This window comes from Apium graveolens, chromosome 6, assembly GCF_009905375.1.
Source record: "Apium graveolens cultivar Ventura chromosome 6, ASM990537v1, whole genome shotgun sequence".
In the NCBI taxonomy this organism is placed as follows: domain Eukaryota; kingdom Viridiplantae; phylum Streptophyta; class Magnoliopsida; order Apiales; family Apiaceae; genus Apium; species Apium graveolens.
The window spans coordinates 186,639,583-186,660,468 of record NC_133652.1 but is presented as its reverse complement, the minus strand read 5'-3'; the positions used below and the strand labels follow the sequence as shown (position 1 = coordinate 186,660,468).

The 20,886-nt window shown below is 39.6% G+C and overlaps 2 protein-coding genes across 4 annotated transcripts; both read right to left on the bottom strand.

Moving 5' to 3' along the window:
- Nucleotides 1–12,548: 12,548 nt before the first annotated feature.
- LOC141666415 (temperature-sensitive sn-2 acyl-lipid omega-3 desaturase (ferredoxin), chloroplastic-like) lies at nt 12,549–15,832 on the bottom strand. 2 transcript variants are annotated; one of them, XM_074472407.1, is made up of 9 exons: nt 15,712–15,832; nt 15,093–15,360; nt 14,914–15,003; nt 14,714–14,780; nt 14,457–14,549; nt 14,095–14,280; nt 13,877–13,957; nt 13,582–13,719; nt 12,549–13,063 (listed from the first exon to the last, which is right to left on the bottom strand). In XM_074472407.1, the coding sequence occupies exons 2-9, from the start codon at nt 15,347–15,349 to the stop codon at nt 12,842–12,844; spliced, it is 1,134 nt and encodes a 377-aa protein (XP_074328508.1). In that variant the 5' UTR covers nt 15,350–15,360; nt 15,712–15,832; the 3' UTR covers nt 12,549–12,841. The 2 variants fall into 2 exon arrangements, with proteins under 2 accessions (XP_074328508.1, XP_074328509.1); XM_074472408.1 differs by having other exon boundaries at nt 14,714–14,777.
- A 99-nt stretch (nt 15,833–15,931) lies between these two features.
- On the bottom strand, nt 15,932–20,634 carry LOC141666414 (internal alternative NAD(P)H-ubiquinone oxidoreductase A2, mitochondrial-like). 2 transcript variants are annotated; one of them, XM_074472406.1, is made up of 9 exons: nt 20,008–20,634; nt 19,281–19,494; nt 18,882–19,042; nt 18,669–18,734; nt 17,995–18,158; nt 17,406–17,520; nt 16,754–16,933; nt 16,506–16,660; nt 15,932–16,230 (listed from the first exon to the last, which is right to left on the bottom strand). In XM_074472406.1, exons 1-8 carry the CDS (start codon nt 20,383–20,385, stop codon nt 16,508–16,510), a joined length of 1,431 nt encoding a protein of 476 aa, XP_074328507.1. In that variant the 5' UTR covers nt 20,386–20,634; the 3' UTR covers nt 15,932–16,230; nt 16,506–16,507. The 2 variants fall into 2 exon arrangements, with proteins under 2 accessions (XP_074328507.1, XP_074328506.1); XM_074472405.1 differs by having other exon boundaries at nt 15,932–16,277; nt 20,008–20,631.
- Nucleotides 20,635–20,886: the final 252 nt, after the last annotated feature.

The window sequence follows — 20,886 nt, the reverse complement described above, 5'->3', positions numbered from 1 at the left end:
TATATGTCAAAAGTCAAAAAATAAAAAATTAATCTAAAGATGCATACTAAAAGTTAAAGCGTCAAATATTAAAAATCAAAATCAGAGATTTATTTTTTTGAGAAAATAAATATATTATTAGAAAAAAATTGAAAAAAAACAAAGAAAACGAGGTAATCAAATTTTAGTATGATCTGTAATATGTGATATTAGACCTTCTACCTTTTGTCGTGTTTAGAATTTTTGATCATATAGTTATAATTATTTTTTTCAAATCTTTTAAAATTAATATATTAAACTAAAACATCTATTGACAAAAAAAGAAGTAAAAAGTAATTTAATTAATGCGGTCAAACTCAAGGTATGTGCAAACATGTCAAGTATTAATATTAAAAATAGAGGGAGTACTGATTTTGTGGGCACAATATTTAAAATTCATTTTTAAGAGTAAATAATTGATCAACCTTTTTGCTCAGAGTAAAGATTTATTTTTCTCTGTCATTACATATTAATATTTAATGGTTAAATTTAAAATCAAGAACCAATTTATCTGGGCATATAACATAAATAATCGAATGCATAATATTATTTCTTAAAAAAATAAAACTACATAGCGCGGGCCAAAAATACTAGTATATATATGATAGGGATAAATAAATTATGATTGTATAATTAAATACTGCATTAATTGTACAAGCTGTGGACTGCTAGGCCCAATAAAAAGATATATGATACTCAGACCAGAAAGGTTAAGCCTGATGGACCCGATCAGGCCTGATGGAATAAAAAAAGCCCAAAAGCCCTGATTATTAATTAATTTCGTAATTAATTAATAAGGGAAAAATCAGATGTTGAGAAGAGTCCCGATAAGGATATAAATCCTTAGAGATTAGCCTCAAGGGGACCTAAAAGGATAAGGAATCAGTTTCCTACTATCTAGGACTCCAAAGTCCATTCTAATTATGAGACTTGCCCACCACGTCTCCTATACCAAGTCCAATTCAAGGACTCCCAACATCTATATAAGGGGTCTCACCCCACAAATCAGAACTACGTTTTTTGGCTTGATTCTCTAATTCACAGAGATACGTAGGCATCTCGTAAAGGCAGATCGAGCCACGAAATACGAGAGCAACCATTAAAGGCCTTGAACTCCCGAATCTTAGTAATAAATACAGCAAATAATAACCTTAGTTTTTTGTCCATAACATTTGGCGCCGTCTGTGGGAAAGCACAACAACAACCATGGCGAGAACACGGAGAACAATTAGAGCTCTGGAGGAAGGAACACCATCAGGGACAACTCAGGTGATTTCGTCAACCGTGGAGATTCCTCCCCACTCAACTTATGCATCTGCTCAAGGGGAAGCCCAGACAAGGGCAACTCAACCTCAGCCACAAGGGACAACTCCCCCGACTATTCAAGGTACGAATCCTCAAGTTCAACAAGTACATATACCTGTGAATTCTCGACCCGTCGGGTATGAATATTGAACTATTGTTACTACTAACCCCCCTTATGGGATGCCCCTTCACCCTGAGGTTGGAGGAAGCGGATATGCTGGGCGAAGCGAAGCACGAGGGCAGTCGCCCCCCTATATACGAGGTTTGGGTCCTATCCCTGAGGATCGGGAATTTTCTGGTCCTTACACTGAGAGAGACTCCGAATCTTCGGATGATGAAGTGGCCCCGAGAAGGAGGCGTCCTGGAAAAGAGCCAATGGCCGATGGAAGGCAACGCCCCCAAAGCACCCTAGGGGCAAATCCCCAAGAAGTGCAGGAAAGGATCAGGGCTCATGAGGCTGAAATCCAAAGGCTGAGGCGTGATTTGGAGGCTCACCAGGCCACCAGACCCCAGATACCTCCTAGGGGGAGAAATCCTCCTCCTGTCATAGACCTGGATGGTCCGGTACGAAGAAGGGCTGCTGTCCCAAGAACTGATCCAAGCAATCTCCTTCCCCTTGGAGATCCTGATGATCCAACTCCACCCTTCACAGAGGAGATAATGAATGCCCATATCTCAAGGAAATTCAAGATGCCCACTATCAAAGCCTATGATGGCACGGGAGACCCCGCTAATCATGTTAGGACATTCTCTAATGCACTGCTGCTGCAACCCGTGAATGATGCTATAAAGTGTCGGGCCTTCCCTCAAACCCTGTCGGGTATGGCTCAAAGATGGTACAGTCGTCTGCCCCCAAATTCTATTGGATCGTTCAGAGAATTAAGTCAGGCTTTTATTAAGCAATTCATCAGTGGAAGAGTCCATGAGAAAAGTTCAGCATCTCTTATGAGTCTTGTGCAGGGAGCTAAAGAATCCTTGAGAGATTACCTGAATCGTTTCACAAAGGAGGCTTTAAAAGTCCCGGACCTTGATGATAAGGTAGCCATGATAGCACTGCAACAAGACACTAGGGATGAGTTTTTTAAGATGTCCTTGGCCAAACGCCCCCATGAGAGCATGTTGCAGCTCCAGGAGAGGGCAGGGAAGTATATCAAAGTTGAAGAAAGCATGAGGAAGACCGTAGTAAGTAATGAGCCCACTGGAGGCAAGAAGCGGAAAACTGATTTAGAATATATTGCAAAGGACAAATATCCTAGAACCGAACAAAACCCTGATTCAACCCCCAAGAAGGGAGGACCTGGGCAAAAGTTCACTGAATACGCTAAGCTGAATGCTCCTAGAAGTCAGATTTTGATGGAGATTGAGAAAGACAGAGATGTTCGCTGGCCTAAGCCCTTGAAGGCTGATCCCGCCAAGCTAGAGAAGAGCAAGTATTGCAGGTTTCACAAAGATGTTGGCCATGACACCGATGAGTGTAGGCAATTGAAAGATGAAATTGAGTTCCTCATTCGAAAAGGAAGATTGAACAAATACACTGGAGAAGGAGGGGATAGGAATAATAATGGAAGGAAGAACTTTGAGGATCGTAGGAGGGACCAAGACGATCAGGGGCGAAACCCCCAGCCTAGAGGACCAGTTATAAACACCATTTATGGAGGGCCGAGACCTCGAGGGCCTGTGATAAACACGAAGAGGGCCAGGACAGAAGTAACATTGGCTTTTGATGATTCCGACCTAGAGGGTGTGAAGTTTCCCCATGACGACCCGCTGGTCATAACACCAATAATAGGAAATAGCCCGGTTAAGAGGGTCCTTGTGGATAATGGTGCTTCTGTGGATATCTTGCTCCACGACACCTTTCTAAGGATGGGGTATAATGACTCCCAGTTGACCCCAACCGACATGCCGATATATGGATTTGCTGGAGTAGAATGTCCTGTGGAAGGGATAATCAAATTGCCGACCACCATAGGTACGGAACCAAGGCAAGCAACGCAGATGCTGAATTTCGTGGTGGTAAAGGCTAGTTCAACTTATAATGCTATCATTGGGAGAACAGGGATACATGCCTTCAAGGCAGTCCCCTCTTCCTACCATTCAGTCATGAAGTTTCCCACCCGAAACGGGATTGGAGAAGAGAAAGGAGATCAAAAAATGGCTAGAAGTTGTTATGTGGCCTCTTTGAGGGCAGATGGAGCCGGGGGGCAGGTTCTTCCTATTGAAGATATGGATGTACGAGAAAATGATGAGAAGAGAGGAAAGCCTGCAGAAGACTTGGTTTCTATTCCTTTAGACCCCGAGAAGTCTGAAAGAATGACTTTCATTGGAGCCACATTAAAAGAGCCCCTTAGAGGGAAGTTGGTGGAATTTTTGCAAGAAAATAGTGATGTCTTTGCATGGTCCGCAGCTGATATGCCAGGCATAGACCCGAAGCTGATTACTCATAAGGTAAACGTGGATCCGCCGGAAGACAGTGAAACAAAAGAAAAGAAATTTTGCCCCGGAAAGACAAGAGGCTATAAAACAGGAAGTAGAAAAGCTCTTAGAGGCTGGTTTCATTGAGGAGATCCAATTTCCAGAGTGGTTAGCCAACCCTGTAATGGTGAAGAAGGCTAATGGAAAGTGTAGGATGTGTATAGACTTCACTGATCTGAATGATGCATGCCCCAAAGACTGTTTTCCACTGCCAAGAATTGATACTTTGATTGATGCCACTGCTGGACATGAGATGCTGAGTTTCATGGATGGATTTAGCGGATACAACCAAATCAAAATGCATAAGGATGACATTCCAAAGGTATCATTTATCACTGACTTTGGTGTTTATTGTTATCTTGTTATGGCGTTTGGTCTCAAGAATGCAGGAGCCACCTATCAAAGGTTGGTAAACAAAATTTTTAAGGATCTTATTGGTAAGACTATGGAAGTCTATGTTGATGACATGTTAGTCAAGAGTCTAGTAAAGACTGATCACATAACCCATTTGAGGGAAGCTTTTGAGGTCCTGAGGTACCACAAGATGATGTTGAATCCTACGAAGTGTGCTTTCGGAGTAGGATCTGGAAAATTCTTGGGATTGATGGTCTCAAAGAGGGGAATTGAGGCTAACCCCGATAAAATAAAGGCAATCCTGGACATGGAACCCCCAAAAAACTGTCAAGGATGTTCAGAAGCTCACAGGAAGGGTTGCTGCGCTAGGACGATTCATCTCCAAGTCAGGAGACAAGTGCTTGTCATTTTTCAAGTCACTAAAGAACATCAAAGACTTTGTATGGAGTGAGGAAAACCAGAAGGCATTTAAAGAGTTAAAGAAGTATATGGCCCAGGCCCCGTTGTTGGCCAAGCCAGTTCTGAATGAAGTTTTATTCTTGTACTTGGCTGTTTCAGAGAGCGCCTTGAGCGCGGTGTTGGTTAAGGAGGAACTGAAAGTCCAGAAACCCGTATACTATGTCAGCAAAATTTTGCATGGTGTTGAGTTGAATTATTCAACTATTGAGAAATTCGCTCTAGCCTTGGTAATGGCTTCAAGAAAACTGCGTCCTTACTTTCAGGCTCATCGGATTGAGGTGCTAACAAATCAGCCACTGAGAAATATCATTCACAGTCCCAAGACAAGTGGGAGATTGAATAAGTGGGCAATAGAGTTGGGAGAGTTCGATCTCAAGTATAAGCCACGTACGACCATAAAAGCCCAGGCACTAGCTGACTTCGTGGTGGAATGTACCATACCCAACCAAGAAGTCGGGGGGCAGGAAGATGCCATACCTCAAGACAAGGGAGTCGATAATGAAAGCAAAAAGAAGGACGATAATGAAAGCAAGGAGAAGGATGATAAAGAGTTTTGGGTTCTCTATTTTGATGGAGCATCAAAAACAAACTCCAGTGGAGCAGGATTGGTTTTGCAAAGCCCTAATGGGATCTTAATTGAGTATGCTATGAAGCTAGACTTCCCAACCACAAATAATGAGGCAAAATATGAAGCCCTGATAGCTGGCCTTGGTCTAGCTGGGACACTTAGAGTCAAAAACTTAAAGGTCCGTGGAGACTCGAAGCTGATCATATCCCAGGTAAAGGGAGAATTTGAGGCAAGGGATGATACAATGGCTAAGTATGTCCGCCTAGTAAGGGCTGTGATGACCCAATTTAATGAATGCCATGTTGAACACATTCCAAGGGAAGAAAATGTTAAGGCAGATGCGCTATCAAAGTTTGCTTCATCTGAGATAGAAGAAAGTTCAGGAAGTGTATACTTCCGTGTTTTGAAGACACGAAGCATAGATGTTAAGCTTGTGGCTCCCATAGGTCTGGGGACGTCATGGATCGATCCCATTAAGGCTCACATTCAAACCGGTTGGTTGCCAAGCGATGCAACTGAAGCACGAAAGTTAACTGTTCGAGCACTAAGGTACTCTTTGATAGATGGGATTCTGTATAAAAGATCTTTCGTGGTTCCTTACTTGAGGTGTCTCAGGCCCGATGAGGCACGCTTAGCTCTTGAGGAAGTGCATGAAGGTATTTGTGGGCAACACTTGGGGGGCAGGGCCTTAGCTCATAAGATAACCCGTTTAGGCTTTTATTGGCCAGAAATGATGACTGATGCCAAAGAATATGTAAAGAAGTGTGATCGCTGTCAGAAGCATGCACCAGTTGTTAGACAACCCCCCGAGATGCTGACCTCTATCAACTCGCCTATTCCCTTTGCTATGTGGGGGATGGATATTCTAGGACCTTTTCCTATGGCCACGACACAAAGGAAATTTCTGATTGTAGCCATTGATTATTTCACCAAGTGGATCGAAGCCAAACACTTGGCCAAAATCACAACTAAGCAGGTTGCACAATTCCTGTGGGAAAACATTATGTGCCGATATGGAATTCCCCGTATCCTCGTCACTGACAATGGAACATAATTCAACAATGAGGAATTCAAGAAGTATTGTGAAGAAAATGAAATTGAGTTACGATTCACCTCTGTGGCTCACCCGCAATCCAATGGGCAAGCAGAGGTAGCAAATCGGATAATCCTGGATGGACTACAGAAGAGGATCGAGAACTCAAGAAATAATTGGGTGGATGAGATACTTCCCATATTATGGGCCTATAGGACTACCTGTAGAGTCACGACAGGAGCAACTCATTTCATGTTGGCATATGGGGGCAGAAGCAGTAGTTCCTGTGGAGATATCACATTCCTCTCCAAGGATTCAGGCTTTCAATGCTGTAGAAAATGAGGAAGGGCAGAGGTTAGCCCTGGTTCTAATTGATGAAGTGCGAGATGAGGCACATGCAAAGATAGTAGAATATCAGAAAAAGGCTTCATTCTATTACAACCTAAGGGTTAAAGAGAGATTTTTCAAACAAGGTGATCTAGTCTTGAGAAAAATAGAGGCTTCTGGTGTCGGACAGAAAGGAAAGCTTGCCCCGAATTGGGAAGGGCCATATAGAGTCAAGAGCGTTCAGGGTAGAGGAACCTACAAGCTGGAAACTTTGGAAGGTTTTGAAGTCCCGAGGACCTGGCACGCACAAAACCTGAAGGTTTACTACGTGTAAGATAGGTGAAGTACGATTCTCACTTGTCATTGTGACAAGTAGGTTTAAAAGCACCTTGAAGCTTTGCTTGCGTAGGATTTTATATTCCAGTAGAATTTACATTGTCTAGTTATTGTTGATTAGGGTCGAACCCATGCTGTGTAAAGGTTTTGGAAAACCAGACTTCATATTAAAGAGTTTGAAATTATTTCTATCTAAGGATGTTTAAAGTTCAAATGCGTATTAAGATTGTAAAGTTAAAACAGAAAGAGGCAAGAAAAGCAACATATGAAATATAACCCCGAAGGGTAACAAGTTTAGATATGAATAAAGTTCAAAAAAAAGATATACAAAAAATTAGGCCTTGGAAGGCTGAGATTCCTCAGAACCACTATCTGAAGTCTCCTCGGAAGTCTCAGTCGTTCCTTCGGACGTCTCGGTTGTCCCCTCCGAAGTCCCTGTAGAAGTTCCCTCTGCAGGAGATGCTGGCTGTTGAGGCGCTGCTTTTGGAGGCTCTTCCACCCTGGCCTTCTTAGCGACAGGCTCAAACTCCTCTTCGGAAGAATCTTCCTCCTCTCCGTCCTTGATCATAACAGCAAGCTTCTCAGTAACACCTCCAAGCTCTGGAACCCGCACAGGGCAAGGAATGGGGGACTGCTCAAGGACCTCTGGAAACTCATCCTGGATGGCCTCCACAGCAGCATCCCAGACCTCTTTATAGCTAACTGGGTGAAGAAGGGCATCATGCTCCACCATCAAGTCCTTGAATTCTTGGGTGTCCATCCAGCCATCAAAGGCTTTGTCCTTCTGCGCCTTCAGAATGACATTTTCGGCCCGGGCCGTCTCCAGGTCAGAAGTGGAAGAGGCCAGTTGAGCTTCAAGGGCCTCTATTTTTTGGTTGGCCTCCTCCAACTTCTTGTTGGCATCTTCCAGGCCAACCTTCCAAGCCTTAGCTTGGTGAATTGCCCCTTGGAAATGGGCGTTAGCCTGCAAGAGAAACAGCGAAAGTTTAGAAAAACATGGAAAGATAAGTACGAAGGGCATAAGTAAAGGACGTACCGTCGCCAGAGCCTGGGCTCCAAATAGCTCATTCCCCTCTAAGTCCTGTTGAAGGACAAAATCTTGATAATCCACCGGGGAGATGGAATGCTTAGACCATTCCTTGGACAGCGCCGTGCTGCCCACAATTGAGTCCTTGCCCCGGATCCCCCAAGCAGGTTGAAAATAGGCCCCTGGCCTCTGCTTGGTGCGCAGAACTTGGCTGGGGCCTTCCTCATCTGGCTCCGTTGCCTGAAGAAGGAACTCGGGGAAGCGGTCACCCAGTCGAGGGTCTTTAAAGATCTTCCCGGCCCTCTTCATCCTGGTTGTCTCCAGGTCCTTCGGTTTGGTAGCCTCCTCAATCTTCTCAGCCACTGCAACAAACAAAGTCAGTTATAAACCAATGAAATAAAAATGCAGGAAATAAAGACGGTAAGAAAGGGAACTTACTTTTCTTATGAACGGGCGAAAGGCCGCGTTCTACCAGGACGGTCTCCCGGATAAGGTCCCAAGAATGGGAAGTACCGTTATCTTGCGTAAGGAGGTTGAAACCTCTAGCCTCCTCCTCAGACAAAGTTATGTCATTTGGGCTCCCATCCACGGCCAACCCAAAGGATGATCGAAACAGGGAGCCCCAATCTCCACCTTCCCAAATAACAAACAAAAAATCTTTCTTCCACCCCAAGTTGTTGTCAGGGATGGACTTCCCATTCACGATATGGGGGATAGTGGGGCGCTGGTTGATAGAAACCCAACCCGGACTTTTATCAGGGCTGTTTTTGAACTGAAAAATCTTCCTGAAGACAGCAACAGATGTGGGGACGTTGTGCTTGGCGCATTGCGACAGATAGCACAGAATCAACCTCCAGGAATTAGGGGGAAGTTGGCAAGGGCTGATGCCCACATCAGCCTGTAGCAAAGGAATGAATGGATGAAAAGGGAGTCTAATACCTGCCCTTAGAGTATCCCTATAGACGCATAACGCGTCCTTCTTCCACTGACAGGCCCTGTCGGCTGGACCTGCAAGAACCAGCTTAAAAGGTTCCTTGATTCTGAAGCAGCTGCTCAACTTTTCCAGCTCCTTGGGATCCCGTAAGGCGCTGATATGATCGTGCGCGTCCAGATGCGCATCAGACGGGTACTCGTCCCCTCGAGTGTTGATCATGTCGATTAAGGAAGTATACTTTCTAGCCACGTTCATCTTGGCCAAGCGAGTCATTCTTTTGTCAGCCATCTGAAAAAAGTAAGGGGCACGTAAATAGGCTATCTTAAAATGGCACACAATGGAAAAATAGACACGAAAAGCAAATGGAGGAATCTTACCTGAAGAAGCGCTCCTGAAAAAGGCTTTGAGCTCCGACTTGCTGTTATTGCTCTGAGAATCTTAGCAGGAAGATAAAGAAGAAAACTAAGAAATGAGAAAGTGAGGAGTAATAGCCTTTCCTCATTCCTTTATATAAGAGGAAAAGGAAGTTGAAGGGACGAAACGCCCATTGAGAACAAAGGCCCATAAGAAAAGGCCCAGAAAAAGGAATATTCCAGAATATTCCTAGGAATTCTAGAGCATTCTAAACAGGGTGTATTAAGCCCAGTAATATTTGGTAAAGCCCAATAAAGAGGCCCAGTAATATTTGAAAAGCCCAATAAAGAGGCCCAGTAATATTTGAAAAGCCCAATAGAAAAAGCCAGGCCCAAATCCAATTAGGATTTGGAAAATTCAATTTTAGCCCTAAAAGATGTAAGGACCAATGGAGAAGGCTAGAAAAAGACCAGAATCCAGGTCGAGATCCAGGTCGTGAATCCTGCCCGAAATCTTTCGAGCAGACACCCGAAAATAACGGGTAATAAAAGACCAGGATTCAGGTCGAAATCCAGGTCGTGATCCCTGCCCGAAATTTTTCGACTAGGCTCACGAAAACAACGGAAAAAATAGGATTAAATTGAAGTCGAAATTTCGACCAGGAATGAGGTCGAGTTAGCCAAGCATCTTTCAGGAATAAAGGTTAAAAACCCAGGTCGAATTTCGACTAGGATCCTGGTCGAAATCCAGGTCGTGGATCCTAGTCGAAATCCTTCGACCAGGAATCAAGAAAACCAAAGAATTTTCGACCAGGATTCAGGTCGAAATTTCGACCAGGATTCAGGTCGAAATTTCGACTAGGATCCTGGTCGAAATCCTAGTCGATGGGCTCAAGATCAGAAGCTAAAAATGGGGAATTGACGACCTAGATCCAGGTCGAAATTTCGACTAGGATCCTGGTCGAAATCCAGGTCGTGAATCCTAGTCGAAATCCTTCGACCAGGATGACAGGGCTGACCCCTATTTTCGACTAGGATCCAGGTCGAAATTTCGACTAGGATCCTGGTCGAAAAAGGGCTGGAAATCTGAAAAACCCAGAAAATTAGGGAAAAATCTCAGAAAATTAGGGAAAAATCCCAGAAAATTAGGGAAAATCCCAGAAAATTAGGGAAAAATCTCAGAAAATTAGGGAAAATCCCAGAAAATTAGGGAAAAATCCCAGAAAATTAGGGAAAATCCCAGAAAATTAGGGGAAAATCCCAGAAAATTAGGGAAAATCCCAGAAAATTAGGGAAAATCCCAGAAAATTAGGGAAAATCCAGAAAATTAGGGGAAAATCCCGGAAATAAGGGAAAAATTCCTGGAAATTAAGATAATTCCTGAATAAAAGGAAAATTCATTGTAAATGTGTAGGTCGCTCCACACTTTACGGAAAAACGAAACCCTGTAAGGGAACGAATAGACTTAACTTCTGCGAAACCTAATCAATGTTTCCCAAAAGTTGGGGGGCAAATGATAGGGATAAATAAATTATGATTGTATAATTAAATACTGCATTAATTGTACAAGCTGTGGACTGCTAGGCCCAATAAAAAGATATATGATACTCAGACCAGAAAGGTTAAGCCTGATGGACCAGATCAGGCCTGATGGAATAAAAAAGGCCCAAAAGCCCTGATTATTAATTAATTTCGTAATTAATTAATAAGGGAAAAATCAGATGTTGAGAAGAGTCCCGATAAGGATATAAATCCTTAAAGATTAGCCTCAAGGGGACCTAAAAGGATAAGGAATCAGTTTCCTACTATCTAGGACTCCAAAGTCCATTCTAATTATGAGACTTGCCGACCACGTCTCCTATACCAAGTCCAATTCAAGGACTCCCAACATCTATATAAGGGGCCTCACCCCACAAATCAGAACTACGTTTTTTGGCTTGATTATCTAATTTACAGAGATACGTAGGCATCTCGTAAAGGCAGATCGAGCCACGAAATACGAGAGCAGCCATTAAAGGCCTTGAGCTCCCGAATCTTAGTAATAAATACAGCAAATAATAACCTTAGTTTTTTATTCATAACAATATAATAGACAGATAATAAATGTACATGTAATATGATAGGATATAATATCTGAGCTAGGGCGATCTGGATTTAATCCCGGTTAAAGGCGAACCCGGGTGTAGGAAGAATGCAATCCTACAACCAATAAGCAGGAAAGCCCAGTATGAAGGAGCGCGTGGGTTTAATCAAATTTTTAATTATCTACAATTTAAATTTTCTAAAAGGGAATATATGAATTATTTACCATAAAAAAATACTTCTTCTATTTTTTTTATATTTGACATTTAATTTTTCTGCACACATCTTAAAGTGTTTTGACTGTATGGTAAAATTTTTATTTTTAAATTTTTTCTTTCCGACTAAAAATATATAACTTATATTAAAATTCACAAAAAAATTTTAAAATAATTATTTTTAATATTCGGTCAAAATATTATAAATTACCTATAAAAAAATCAAATCATAATTAAAAAAAATAGAGGGAGTACATGTTAGCTGTATACGAGGACGAGGATCATTTAAGCACAAGTGAACGAGGAGTCGAGGATCATTTACTTGACATGAGTAATAGGGAGACAATTAATAAAGAACTAAGTTGACAATATTTGGTTAGCAAGGTGGGATGGCACAGAGGTGCTAAACACGTGGCATTATGACAGGTTGAGAAAGTTTATAACCGGTAGAAATTGCTTTGGATATTATATACCTCTTTTGATATTATATACCAATAAGTTTAGACCTTGAGAGAGTTTAACCGGTACAAATTGCTTATTGTTATCTACCTCTTTCTTTCTCGTGGCCTTTTAACCAGCAAGTATGAGTAAAGGCCAGCACAACACAAGTTACAGTTAACATGCACAAGTTACATCAACATGTAAGTTATCACCTCCGAGCAAGTTTAAGCACATGGATTTTCCCTTTTTTTACTGCAAGTCTTGAAGATGAGGAATACTCTCATTTGACACCATTAATGCAAATTGCAAGAGATATAATCTGCTTCTGCACATTTTTAAAGCTACTTTTAACATATTCATCTTATTCTCTTTATTTTCATGTCTAACAGATGGCATCATCATACGATTTATACAATAGGGGCAAAGATTAAAAAAAAAAATCTATAGTCTCTTATATATAACAACTCTGCTCAAGCCATTGCTTAAAGCCTTGAACCTTGTAAAACAAGACAATATATACAAATGTACTTTGTAGTTACAGGCAGCTTCTAAAAAAGCCCTCACATTTGCTAATGAAGCAAGTCACTGTGATATGTTAACGAATAATAGTAACTAGCAATATCACAAACAATCTTCCCATATCATCAATTTCTCAATTACCAAATTATGATCTACATTGAACATGTGTCTTGCTAACATATGGGAACTCTTTACAATATTTTCCAAATGAATTTGTCCCATGTTTTTTAACATCTTTGAACAATTTTCTTGTCTTACGATTTCAGTTTTATTAGAAATCTCTAGTTCTATTCTATCAATCAAAACTATGATTTTTATTTTCAACCCTAACTGTTACATAAATAAGGTATCCACCCTTCATCCTTTCAGGACTTTCAAAGCTTGCAGCTAAAATTTCACCCTTTTAGCATGCTGCAAATAGCCGAATATATATTCTTGTTCCAAGAAGATCTATGCAGCTCGGGATCTGTTTCATAAAACACAACGTTCCCTGTGTCACTAACATAATGATCTTCCTCCAAGCTTCTTATAAGATCACTCATCAAGTGAAATGGAATAGGACTTGATTTTTGTGGCTTTTTGTAATAATGTCCAAGCACTGGTTTTATTGCACAAGTCTGCTCCATTTGATATACAAAACCATTAAAAATTTATAGTAGAGTTCAATATAAATTATGACAATATTAATATACGAGATAGTAAAACTGCATCTTATAATATGATTCAAATTCTAACTTTCACATGATCCAGTTTGCCATCAATGTTGCTTCATCATCTTTTATGTAATATAATCTTACACTTCGAACAATCCAATACAAGAGCTAATAGAGCAGTATCCTATTCAACAATTGTCCACATTGTTGAAGAACAACATGAGTTTATAGTTTGAGAAATATCTAGAAATATTTCACGTGACGATACCATGTTTGCTAACCTATTAAATTTAATCTAACCTTAAATGTTTAACTGTATTAAGTGAATCCAAAATAGTTGCAAGTTTTAACATAAGTGGTTGTTTACTTGTACCCTTCCATCCTTTATTTTATAGTTGAAAATTTTATTGTTCTTCCCAAGTCTGTGTTCAAACTCTTACAGTTATGCATAATGTACTTTTACAGGAACAGAAAGGACTTACTGCTTCTAGTAGATGATAATGTGGAATTTGAGGGAAGAGATGATGTATAACATGGGTGCCAAGGTGATGATGAATGTGACTAAACCATCCGTAGTCACGATCAACTGTTGTAAGTGCACCTTTCAGATAATTCCACTCCTGTCTTGAATGTTGGTAACACAGTTACTTAATCCGTTAACATGATTATTTTTTACAAACTGTCATTTTAGTCTTTCTTTTGTGAAGTATCTTTTTTTGTTTTTACAAATTACAGAGGAATATTCTGGTATAATAGTAAAACTGAAGTACTAATTACCTCCCCACGATACCAAGGAACCTTGTGATCATGTCCATGGTGATTCAGATAAGTAACAGAGCTGATCCACAACACAAATATCTGGAGAAAATTGAATTGTGAATAAGTAGTTCGAGTGCTAGTGCAACGTATTCTCTGCTGAAATTAAATTTACAAATCACAAAAAAATATCGCCTAAAAAATAGTTCTTGATATCTACAATGACAAATATGACTCACCCAGTAAGGAATCCAGTATAGCTTTATCATTTGGACTGGACCAATGACAACAGACAAAACGAGAAGCAAGACAAACATGAGAGTCCAACACACAGTTGAAAAGAACACATTTCTCCTCTCACTGGGAAGAAATAATTCAGAGTTAGGGTTGAAATGAGAACCATCCTTTCCAGGAGACCTATACAGCTGTTACACAATCCACCATCAAGTAGAAATGATTAGACAAGATAATGTATTGCAGATAAAAACTTGGGTCAATAAATCTTAAAGATATCACTTGTGACTTGTGCCAATACTCTGTTCACAAAATAGAATTTGAAACGAGGGAAACTAAATGTAAGACACAACATACAGCTCCTCACCAGATACAAAGGATGTGCAAGCAATGGAAAAGGAATTGTGAATCTCAAGAATTTGGTAGAGGAGTCCAAATTTTTGTATATCTTTTCGGGCAACTGAAAATATATAAGAGAAATTTAGGTGGTCACTACTTGCTGTATGGCTTCAAGTATCATCAAAATACAATTAAATATCCAAAGCATATGATAAAACAGAGAAACTCATGAAATGAACTTAGAAATACACACAATGTACGCTTGGTAGAGGAATCAGAAATTACCGGCACCCAAGCTTCATCCTTGTCAGCATGCCCATGATTCTGATGATGGGTTCTATGGCCTATTCTGCTGTTGTTGATTTCAGTGTACAACATTTTAGAAACATTATGATCAAATACAAACAGATGACATCCCTTAAAAAAAGAATATTATAAGCAAAGATTGACAAGGGAAATGTTAAAATTTGGAAGAATTCACTTACAAGCCATGGAAGGGTGTAAGAACAAAAGTAAGTAGAACATGCCCCATAACATTATTTAGCATACGCTTATCCGAAAAACTCCCATGCCCGCTACACAAAAATAACATTACAACATTAAAGTGTAGACACCATAGTATGAAGGAGCAGGTATAGAGTAAACTTGTCCTAGTGCAGATTACCAGTCATGACCAATGACAAACAATCCCATAAAAACTGAACCTTGAGCAGTCCAATAAAGTGGCCAGAAAATCCAACTATCAATATAAACTGCCATTGCCGTCAATCCAAAAGCTAGACTAAAATCTCTGACAACATAACTGAGTGATCGCCAGGGATTCTTGATCCAACAATGTTTTGGAATGCCTGCTCGAATATCTGCTATTGTAAATGGAGGATTTGCTGCTGAAGCTAGAGCAGCTTCACCATTCATCTTCATCAACTTGAATTCTGATCAGGGGAGGATGTAGAATACTTTAACAAACACAAAGTCAGCAATGATGTGCTTGGTATTTTTGTATGCATTTTTAGAATTAACGACGATAAATATGGCTGGAGCTTGCAACACTAAAAAGAAAAAAAAAGGTTGACTATATGGCCGGTCAATAAAGGCGACTCCTTATATAACTTGTGATGTCTATAATCGAGAAAATAGTTGCGATTACATTCAGGAATTCATTTCAAAGGACTCAGTTTAAGTATTTTACTGAAAGGCATGTGTTTTATTATATTGTTGTTTTCACGAAAAGAAAAATAATTGGAACCTGAAAATCAAACATATAGTAATTCATACTAACGAACCGATAGAGGAGCGGAGCACAGTCAGTCTAAATGAGATACTACACAATGTTACCCTGCCCACTAAAGATATTTCAAGGGGTCGGTACAGTGTTACACTAGAATCATAACTTTCATTCTTCTCATGTCCAACCTCCCTCCGATGTCGTCGTTGGTCCTCGCAAGGTTAAAATAGTTCCCCATATGACATAAAAGTACATCACAAAATGATCAATCAAGTATATTGTATGCTAGAAGTTGAAATTTTATTTCTCACAATATCATGAAAATTTCAAACTGAAATATTATAATCTTACTGCATACAAACAAAAAATCACTATTTACCACAACCTCTGCTATAAAACAGTAAGAAACGTGGGAAGCCTATATCAGAATGAAAAATGGGCTAAAGCAGCAACCAAAATAGTGCAACGGCAACATGTTTGGACAGCAATTTCTGCTTCTTGTTTTATTTTGTCCATTTTGGCATGTGCTGTTCAGTCACCTATCTTATTATCCTTTTTGCTGATGAAGCGCCATCTACTATAGGAAAAACGATGAAATATTCCAGACATAAGCACATCCTTCAACTGCTCAGACATGATAAATATAAGCAAGTAAATCGCTATACGACCAAATTTTGAAAAACAAATTTATATTATCTTACATTTAGAAGTAGGTGTACTTTGATCAAATAGTATTATCAAAGTATCACTATATAAATAGGGAGGACGGTTGCCTTTAGGGAAGGCACATAGGGAAGAGACGTGAAGAAACACAAAGAGACACAGGAAGATGGGCTAATGCAACAAAAATACCTCTATATTCGGTTAATGTCACGTCCAAACACAAATGTTGTAGCCCAGTTGACTGCAACATACAATCTATTCCTCCAGCTTACAAGTCGTGTAAGATACGCTGAACGCCAAATAACCCAGCTAACAAACCCTGCCATGGATAATCCTTTTGTTTCCTATAGACATTAACATGGGAGCTACAAAATATTAATAGCAGATAAGAAAATATTATACACACACACACACACACACTTACTGCATCCATTTACCTTGCTCTGCCTAAGATCAACAAGAGCTTTATAGCTGCCTACAGTTGCCATGCTTCCCAAATGTTTATAAACAAAAGACTCCCCTAATTCAATCTGTTGTGCAGCATTGGCACGTCCTCCACCAGCTCTGGCAATAATGTTCAGCAAATTGGCCATGTATTTCCCTTGACGTTCAGCGACCTTCTCAAATCAGCTCACACGTATCATAAAAGCGAACAAATGCTAACTAATTCAGCCAATAGAATTCAATACCAAAAGAACATTAACCACTATGCAGTACAGACAAATTGACCCCCCCCCCACAACTCTTGAACTTCTCAATGATATCAAGGTGATCAATAAATTAATCATTGTCTCTTGTACATGAATTATGTTTCATACAATACAGACATATATCAATTTAATTTGTGAAAAAAACATTTGTTTATATCTACGTATATATACTGGAAATGCCAATATACAAAATATTCGGAGCAGTGCCATATGGTTCTCGAGGTCTTATTGTATTGGACAAATAGGAAAATATGTTTTTTATAGTAAAACCATGAATCAGATGACCTTTTTGATGACACAAATATTGATCTCCAATACCTTGATCAAACAGTTCTGCATTCGAAATTTCTAATATAAATGAAGTCTCTCACAAACTTGCCTGAGCCAAAGCTGGAAGAACATGCTTTCCTGTACTTTCAAGATACCCGCAGCAGTCACCAACTGCGAAAACATCAGGCACCGAGGGTACGCGCAGCCATTCATCAACTCCGATTCTGTAACAAATTTTACTATGATAAGTTTTTTTTTTTCTAAAAGTTGCCATAGTTTTAAAATATAGGGGGGCCTTTGCCACCCACTTCCCAGTATGATGACTTTCTTTCTGGAAAACACAAATGCAAACAGTATAGGTCACCAGGGACCATGCTGAACGAATACAATCTTCAGAAGTCTATGAACACTTTGTGTCATATGAGGAAAGATGGGTGCACACGGTTAACACATTAACACAACAATAATTTGAAAATTTAGGGCAAACAAATGATAATGCAAGCCTAACAAGGCAGAAAACAATCCATGATGTTCAATAAAACCAAATCAATGCCAGAACTACATCTTGAGGCAACAGCTATCCAGGAATTCAAATTAGCAAACCGTAAATAGGAAAGTGCAAATTTACAATTGTTTCGATATTTTAATTTCCACCACGCAGAAGAAAATGATTGGTGATACAGAATTAAATAACTTACCTCCCGCCTGGAGACTTTGGAACATCAAGTGCTTGCACGAAAGGTGAGGGACCAACACCGGTAGACCAGACTAGTAGACCATAAGGAACACTTGTACCGTCCGTAAGTACTATTTTCTGAGGATGAACATCCTTCACAATTCCACGGACAAGACGAACTCCGGCCTTGAATAAATGAATATATTAAAAAGAAAAATATAAATATATTCTAAGAAAATGATGAGACCTCAACATTATCATATCATATACTGAGATGCAAAAAATATAGATTGAAGAATTAAGATGAGTAATGTGCTCAGATAAAGGACCCACTTAAGGAGCTTAAATTGAAGAAAATAATTTAAAAGAGTTTAGTGAATGAGCTATAGCCATATTCTGCACAACTTTATAGTTGCGGTTTTCACCACTTGAAGAAGATCTAAAAGATCATTGTGCGCGCAATAAGTTAGAATCAACGCTTCAGCTTCTTAGATTCACTGGAAAATTCAGCATGCAAGGCAATATTAAAACAATTATAGTTCATTGGTTATATATGTCTCATTTAAATTCGAAAAAATAAAAGATTACATGCTATATGGCATCTGCAAAAGTATCTCAACTTAACAGTATTAGCTTTTCAACACTAGAGTAGGCAAGCTAATACATGAGGTTTCTTTCTGCTGATGCTTAACTCACCTTGGTCAAATGACTAGTCGCATACGTCCGAAGACGGTCATCAAAAGACGACAGTATCTCGTTTGCCTGTAAAGTGAATAAACTTTATAGATCAACTACAATATTTGCAGAAATATTTTAACTAGAATTAATCACAAATTGCAATCTGTCTTCAGTAACTGCTATAAAGAAGTCGATGAACAAAATGCCAACACAATAAAAGCATAAGCTAACCTCAATCAGAGTAACATGAATATAGTCTTTCACGTGAGCATATCCTTGACGAACATCTCTTGTGATAAAATCACTAAGTTCGCCGCTGAACTCAACTCCAGTAGGACCACCTCCGACGACAACAATATGTAAAAGCCTACGCTTTTCTTCTTCACTAACACCTGTATTTTAACACATCCAAAAAGAAAGTTGAGGGTCACATTCAAATCTAATATTTCCGGAAAAAATTAGCAAGAATTCATGCTATGGAATTAGATTTAGGCACAAGAGACACTAGCTGTACCTCAAAGCCGATTTTCGTTTAAGGCTCTAAGCTACCAAGTCCAATATACAGATTGGCATATTGCACTTGAAGCCACTAGCACAAGGGCATCACATTTAATCAAGAGCTTAGCTTACCAGGTACATCAGACAACATCAAGTTAAGTAGTAACTTTCTCCTGATTTCCTGAGCATGATGAACTTCACGAAGGAAAATTGCATGCTCTTTTACACCTTTAATTCCAAAAGTAGAAGCCTCGGCCCCAGATGCTATGACTAGCTTATCATATGAAATTTTGAAGTCCCATGGATTAAGGGTCTGTATTCCATCTGTCACAGTTCGGCAATGCACCTATAATAACATAGGCTTACAAATTACATATAAACTTTCCAAACCAACCATAAAAATAATGATAAAAACAGCCCTAACAGCTGGAGCAACACACATCTTGTCATGCATCTCGTATTGCTATCAACACACTACTTATATTCCACCTAATTAAATATATACACAAGCAGTTATCAGTTTGTAACTGCATGAAATAAAACCAGCAATGAAATAGTGGACCGAAGATTCTGACATATATTCCCTAAAAAAAACAGTTGCGCAAGTTCAAGACACAACGAACACAAGTAATATAACAATGCCACGATTTCCTTTCTTACATAATTTACCCCCACCAAACAAATATGCGTTAATAATTAATGTATAGATTCATATAAGCAACCATAGATTAAATGAGTAGATACATAACCATCCATCAATTAGTAACTGAATTAAAAATTCCTGACATTATAATAATAGTTAATCCGCAATTCTACATATATTCCCCTAAAAAAGAGAGCCAAATAACGAAGAAGAAACCTGTTTTTTGAGAGTATCAACAGCAGAGCAATTAGCAAGAAAAAAGAAAGAGCCGGGTTCTTTAGAAATGGCGGGTTGGATCCGACCAATAGGCTCGGCAACAGATCGAAATTCAAGAGTGCCCACACAAGTAGAAGCCAAAAGAGGTGTGAAAACCATGTGATTCCTAGGAGACACACAAACGATGTCGTATAGTTTAGTGTCAATCTCTTTCATTAACCTACATGCTCCCCATCCGGATCCCAAGACAACCATTCGAGGTTTCTGGTCGGGTTTTGTGGGACCCAATATAGGCGGTGGAGAGGTAGTGAAGTGGCGGGCGAGGGAGGGTGTGCGTTTGATGGTGGGGACAGTAAAGAGGTTCTTGAATCTGTGCATGGTGGATCAAGAAAAATGGAGGAGTGGGGGTAGGTTTAAGGGGTTTACAAAAGATTTGATTTGGGGGGGTTTAAGATAATCATAAAAATATGTAGGCCTAATTTGAGTTTGTTAAGCTTCCTTTATTTGTAATGAGGGGATGGAAAAGTAGGAAACAAAGAATGGTATGAATATTGTTGACCGGGGAGGGACAAGTATAGAGGGGGCTGGGGGATGATCAGATCACAGAGTAAGCAGGTGACAACTACTGAGTTATTGTTGTGTGTATCACTGCATGCGTAGGCCATGGCGGCCAACGTGTACCGTTATTTTATTTATTTACAATTATGACCCGTGGGCGCTCATTATAATATTTATAATATAATTATTTACTTTGTATATAACCCGTGCGTGCACGTTTGTTTTTATTATTATATATTATCAAATATAATTTTAATACATTGTTGTTATGATTCAAACTTTATACCCTAAGTATAATAATTTTATAATGCACCACCATTA

Excerpts from the sequence above, each read along its gene's own strand:
- LOC141666415 (XM_074472407.1), bottom strand. The coding sequence starts at position 15,349 with ATGAAGATGAATGGTGAAGCTGCTCTAGCTTCAGCAGCAAATCCTCCA. Across the intron at positions 13,958-14,094 it reads TATACTGGATTCCTTACTGG|ATATTTGTGTTGTGGATCAG; the intron begins GTGAGTCATATT and ends AATTTTCTCCAG. Across the intron at positions 13,064-13,581 it reads ATTATCATCTACTAGAAGCA|ACTTGTGCAATAAAACCAGT; the intron begins GTAAGTCCTTTC and ends CAAATGGAGCAG.
- LOC141666414 (XM_074472406.1), bottom strand. The coding sequence starts at position 20,385 with ATGCACAGATTCAAGAACCTCTTTACTGTCCCCACCATCAAACGCACA. Across the intron at positions 19,043-19,280 it reads GATGTTGTCTGATGTACCTG|GTGTTAGTGAAGAAGAAAAG; the intron begins GTAAGCTAAGCT and ends GTTAAAATACAG. Across the intron at positions 18,159-18,668 it reads CGACTAGTCATTTGACCAAG|GCCGGAGTTCGTCTTGTCCG; the intron begins GTGAGTTAAGCA and ends CATTTATTCAAG.